The sequence below is a fragment of the Solanum verrucosum genome, unplaced genomic scaffold (genome assembly GCF_900185275.1).
Source record: "Solanum verrucosum unplaced genomic scaffold, falcon-dt-bn FXZP01000261.1, whole genome shotgun sequence".
Taxonomy (NCBI): Eukaryota; Viridiplantae; Streptophyta; class Magnoliopsida; order Solanales; family Solanaceae; genus Solanum; species Solanum verrucosum.
The window spans coordinates 14,958,666-14,964,892 of record NW_026019969.1 but is presented as its reverse complement, the minus strand read 5'-3'; the positions used below and the strand labels follow the sequence as shown (position 1 = coordinate 14,964,892).

The following is a 6,227-nucleotide window of genomic DNA, read 5'->3' as shown; positions in this document are numbered from 1 at the left end:
CATTAAAAGTACTTGAAATGTAATTAGTAGTCCCACATCGGTAGGTGGGTTGTTATTTGTTAATGTATCTCATTATTAATAATAATAGTTCTGATCATTTCCATTTTTTGAACTAATTTTAGAATGGAGTAATTAATCTTAATTCATATCTTATAATTAGAAAATAAAAAACCTTCAAGTATAGAAAATAATTTACTCATAATCATAAATATCTATATATTCTCTACAATTCGAGCTTGACCTACGTGTGTAGTGAGATTTGATAGAACACCTCCATCGTAATTAAAGATTTCGAATCCGAATTTTACACGAATTTAAATTAATTAATAGCTCATTATAAATAAAATATAGTCATCATACATATAAAAAGAATGAAGGTGTATTCTGTTGAAAAAGAAAATGAACACAAGTGTTGAGACAGGATGTTGGAAATAGAAACAAGTATCATTAATACTTTTGTTGTTGAAACTTGTAACCTTCCTAGATCAGTGAAAGCCATGTTTCAAAAATATCAATTATTTTAATCTTTTTTTTCAAATATCTTTTTTTTATTATTATTTATTTGTTTTTCAATTATGAATATTGGTAACTCATCGTTAATTAATGAGAAGGGTCCTCATTGTCATAAATAGAACCCTAAAACCCAATGGGTTTTGGCCCCCACTTTGTCCATAACTCCTCTTATTCACTTACCCCAATACACCCGTGTTCTGTCCTTTTTTAAAAAATAAAATAAAAAATCTTTTAAAAAAAATAATATTCTTTTTAAAAATAATAATAAAAAACTGTGGTCTTTCCTCGATAAATAGCTTCACATTTTTCTATTCTAAACACCACCTCCTTCTTCTACCTAAACTTGAAGAAAATAATTAAATATGGCTATTAGAAAATCAAACAAGATGCCACAAGCAGCAATCTTGAAGCAAATTCTAAAAAGATGTTCAAGTTTGGGTAAGAAAAACAGCTATAACGATGAAGACCACCTTCCAATTGACGTGCCCAAAGGTCATTTTGCAGTTTACGTTGGAGAAAATAGAACTCGATACATCGTACCTATTTCTTTTTTGACTCATCCCGAGTTTCAATGCCTCCTTCGACAATCCGAAGAAGAATTTGGGTTCGATCATGACATGGGAATTACAATTCCATGCGAAGAAGTTGTGTTCCGGTCACTAACTTCAATGCTCCGGTAAAATTTTGGTGCACTAAATTTTCGTTATGTGCGAGTGAATATTAGGCGTGGAGTGAAACAAGGATGGGCTAGCTCAAGATGAAGCAAATTTGGTGTTTTTTTTGCTTCTCTTTTTTCTAACATCCACTAAATTTTTCACTCTTTTTTTTGTAATTTATTTTCCGCTAACACTGACCTAGGAACTACATGATATTATTATTAGTAGTGTTTTTTATGGGTCAGAATCAGATTTGTAAGCAAATCTTGTGAAGTTTTCCTTGCAGAGGTGTTTTTTAGCACCCTGTGAGAGAAGTGAATTGAATGTCTCTCAATCTAATTGATTTGTCATTTTCCTTACAAATTTCTCTCATTCTATTTGTATTTTTATTAAGTGCTTCTTCATTTGTTTAGGAAAAATTCAAATTGAGAATGATTCTAATCTAGTAAAATCGGAATGAAGGGAATAAAATTAATAATAGACGGAAAATACCAATGTAATTCCTATAATTATAACTAGCTAGGTAACATGTGTTATTAAAAGGTATAGAGAGTGCAGAGTACACAAGAATACTGTGCAAGATAATTTTTCGCTGTAAGATATGTTTTAACCGTATACTTCACTTCCTCCGATCAATTTTATTCCTTCATTTTTAAGTTTGCATATCCTTAAATAAATAATGATGAATATAATTGTCTTATCACAATATTTGTATAAATAAATTAATTTTAGGTCTTGAAAAATAATTTGGAGAATAACTATTTATGTTGAAGATAAAATGGGGAATCTTAGTAGCATAGGTGGACCCACCAATGTACACCCGGTAACTACGAAAAGAAAAAATATGTATATCTATTTAGAGAAACTGGCAGAAATTGAGATATAATTAATAGTGCACTCATGAAAAGCATAAAAGTGTCATTGCGCTGCTGGTACAAGCTAGAAAATCTACCCGTGAGACCTAAGTTTGAATCTAGCTAGAGTGTTTTTATACTATTTTTAATTTAAGTTTATCTTAGAGCTCATCTTTAGCTATATAATATTGGTGCACCCAAAGTGTTTAAATCATGAAATTGCGTGTTCCACCTTGTTGATGAGAGTTTGATTCCCCACACTGTAATCCTCCCCCTATTTGTTATTTTATTTTTAAAAATAAAAAGAAGATAAAATAAGAAAAAAATAATTATTTTTTCTGATTATTAAATATAACAAATAAAAGTGAAAAATTATTTTTAAAATACTAGTAAAGTTAAAGTTAACAAAAAAAAAGTCCAGTAACTTTCTTCATTCCTATATTCTTGTTGTCCTTAGCTTTAAAAATATAGGCACAATACATAAATATGATCCTTAACCTGACATCAGCTGATAACTATGACATTTAATTTTGGATGTGCACAAGTAGACACTTAAACTTGTATAAAATTGAACAAATAACCACATTCATCCTACATGGCACCCTATATGGCAATTTTGTGTCCTACATGATGTCCTATGTGTATTATGTCATGTAGGACACATGTGTCTACTTGTTTAATTATATACAAATTTAAATGTCTACTTGTACACTCTCTAAATTGGAGTGCATAGTTATTCGCTAAAGTCAATTTAAGGATCGTGTTTATATATTATGCCAAAAATATAAGTATTTAAGAATGAAAAGAGTACTATAGTTGTTCCTACATTATTGGCCATACGAATAGGGGCAGAGCTAGGTAGAATTGAAAGTATTCATCTGAACTCTTTATAGTAAAAAATTACACATCTATATATAGTTAAATTTATTTATTTATTACGTATATATAGTGAATGTTCAAACTTTTTCTGCCTTTTTTCATATGTTAAATCTAGTGAATTTTTTTTTTTAATATGGGGCAAAAAAGAGATCGAGTCTTAAATAAATTATTAGGGACTTTGATTAGGTCTAAAATAATTAAGTTGAGTGTCTGATTGTGATTTTAAAAATGTTGGGAGCGGCGAGCGGGGATTAAAATATTCAAAGGCAAATTCTTTAATTAATCTTTAATACAAGTATCTCTGGCCATCACACTAACATTTTTAAAAAAAATCAAAATAAGGACAAATACTTCTTAGTCATCGGTTTATCGTATGTATTGTGATAATGTGATTACTAATTACTAATATTTGATTCCGTACAGTGAACTCTTCTTAATATTCCAAGTGTAAACAAGTTGGTACTTTGTTGAAGGAAAAAATAAATAACTATTATTATATACTTGGCATCGTATTATATTCTTGATGAATTCATATTATATATCGATAGTAGTGCGTCCAAGTTTACTTACTAAAAAAATTATTTGAAATTTTTTGTCTCTTCATAAACATCTAATTTTTTTCTGTACTTCCTGTTCTGCAAAAATAGCATTATAACACATAGGTTAATTAAAATATTAACAATCAAAGTATCAAGTTGTTAGCACCTATAATCTTGTTTGTTTCTTTTACAAATACGTTGGCTTTTTTCAGAAATTAATTAATGTGTTTATTTAGTTGTAGTCGCACAATTATTTGGCCAGCATAGAAAAATACGACCTAATTAATTTGCTTAGTTAATCTTTCAACTACTTATTCACCTAGGATCAGTGCTCTCAGAGATCGTTTGCTACGTGAGATAAGATAATACTTAATCATTGAATATTTCACCTTATCCGATCAAATTATTTGAGATTATTTTATTTTCGTACTGAACGACTCCTTAAGTTTTGACCAAAAATACTTAATTGTTAACTTATTTGATCAAACAAATTACACTACAATTATACGCATCATACAAGAAGAGTGTTTTAATTGATTGTGTAAGTGCAACATCTTATAGATTCTAATCCCTTGAAAACTTCTCATTTCCTCTGTGTGGCATGACAAAAAAAAAAATCATAGCATATTACAAAATAGAGATTAAAAAAAATTGAAGTCTTCCTCCATAAATTGCTTCTCTGTCCAAATACCACATATTATTTTCTCTTTCTCTCAAAGCAAATTAAATCTCTAAACTCTCTTTAAATTTCGTAAACAAAAGTCAAAAGTCAAAACATAGCCATTAGAAAATCGAACAAACTACCACAATCTGCAATTTTGAAGCGAATTCTAAAAAGATGTTCGAGCTGGAGTAAAACGAATAATTATCGCGATGAATATGATCTGATTACGTAAATATTATATCTTTTATCCGTGTGATCTGATTACGTAAATATTATATTTTTTATATCATCAGGCATAAAACACAAACTCTTCACATATTATAGTAGTACATTTTATCTTTTTGGATTTGAGAAGATTTTCTCAAAATTAAATTTAATAAATTCTAAATATTTTATTTCAATAATATCGTCAAGGATCTAACAGTTTACAATATCCAAATTAATTACTCCTTAGCTTTTATGTAGAGACAAAATTAAACCAACAAAGGATTAGATCGATATTTTCAACAACTTCAACCGTTGTCATTACGACTTTCAATATACCTCCATTATTATTATAATAATTTCAAATATTATAATTTAATTCCAAATATCATACAAATTAATTAATTAATCGATTTTTTTTGTGTCGTGAATGAATAAATTAGAGATATCGAATGAGTTGTTTGGTAGGGTTTAAGCGAATTGATCAAAATTTGTTTTGGTCAAATAATAACTCATAAACTTAATTAACTCATTCAATACGACCCAACCTTCTTCTCTTTCTTTTCTATTTTTCTTATTGTGAAAAAGATGAAAAGATATTTATAAAAATTATTAACTTAATTAAGTTCTTCAAAATTTACTTAATTTACCAATTTTAAATTTGATTTTACTATTAGTATTTTGGCTGCAATATTTTAACTCACGGGGGTTACACACTTACCCTGTTTAACACACTTCAATTTAACTCAATAATTTGATGGGTCACTACGGGTCATGACCCAACTCATTAAACTTGATGGATTGGACAAGTTACCAAAAAAATTGACTCATTTAATTTTCCACCTCTACAATATATATTATCATGCAAATAATTTCTCTACCAATATGAGTTGTGTTGTAGTGGTGAGACTGTTCCACCCTTAATCAAGAGGTCTCAAATTTGAGTCCTTTGAACTCTCATAGGTCGTGCGCGTTCCGAATTTAATCGATGCTCCAATGACAACTACAATTTCACACAAATAGAACTTATCATGCAAATACGTAACGTCTATCACGGCATGCATGCATTTTGAATAATATATGTGAATTCTTAACGAAATAATAAACCCTACATAAAATATGAGTTAGCTATCTCATATATAGCTTATTTATGACCCTTGGGGACCAACACAATAATAATAATAATAATAATGAGCTAGCTAGCGCCTACCAAGTTGGTCCTATATATCTTTAAATTCTCTCTTTGGGTCATTTTCTCTTTTTATTTCAACCACAAAAGTTTTCTGACAGTAGCAACTCCTTTTCCTAGCATAAAATAGTTAAATACAACTGCAAATTAATTAAATTGCCTTCTTTTTGTGCCCACAAAAATTAAATATAGTAGGAATGAATTATATCCTTTTTTGAGCTTCAACAACTATATTGATTTAATTTTTCTACTGACCAGTATTTATTTTATGTTGCTTCTCATATTCATCACAGAATTCCCATCTTCCTCTCAAAAATATCTTCCCTAACATCATCAATGCCATTGGCATGAGAACTTATAAATTCAACTGGACTCAATATTTTTATACACGAACACATATGTTAATATAATATAATCATGAAATTTCAACAAATATTAAAAGCGGAATTCATATACATCTAAAAAGTATAATGTAATTGTTGTTAGTTGAAGTCTAAATCTTAAATCTACCTCTGATCGATGAATGCATGTATGACCCTCTTTCTTCTTCATCATTCATTTCTTCTATTTTCTTTTCTTCCTTACCGTACTTAATTTATTGATTGGGTCCGAATAGCTAAGGATAATTAATAATTATTACAATTATTATTTTTAAATTTGTAGTACGTACTTTAGTTGGCAGATAAAAGGTCCTTATCTCTCAATATATAAAAAAAAAGTTAAGAATGA

At 28.7% G+C, this 6,227-nt stretch overlaps 1 protein-coding gene across 1 annotated transcript; it reads left to right on the top strand.

The window, feature by feature from the left end:
* The first annotated feature begins 861 nt into the window (after positions 1-861).
* On the top strand, positions 862-1,522 carry LOC125816897 (auxin-responsive protein SAUR50-like). Its single transcript, XM_049496565.1, has one exon. It carries the CDS (start codon positions 876-878, stop codon positions 1,191-1,193), a length of 318 nt encoding a protein of 105 aa, XP_049352522.1. The 5' UTR covers positions 862-875; the 3' UTR covers positions 1,194-1,522.
* Positions 1,523-6,227: the final 4,705 nt, after the last annotated feature.

Excerpts from the sequence above, each read along its gene's own strand:
- LOC125816897 (XM_049496565.1), top strand. The coding sequence starts at position 876 with ATGGCTATTAGAAAATCAAACAAGATGCCACAAGCAGCAATCTTGAAG.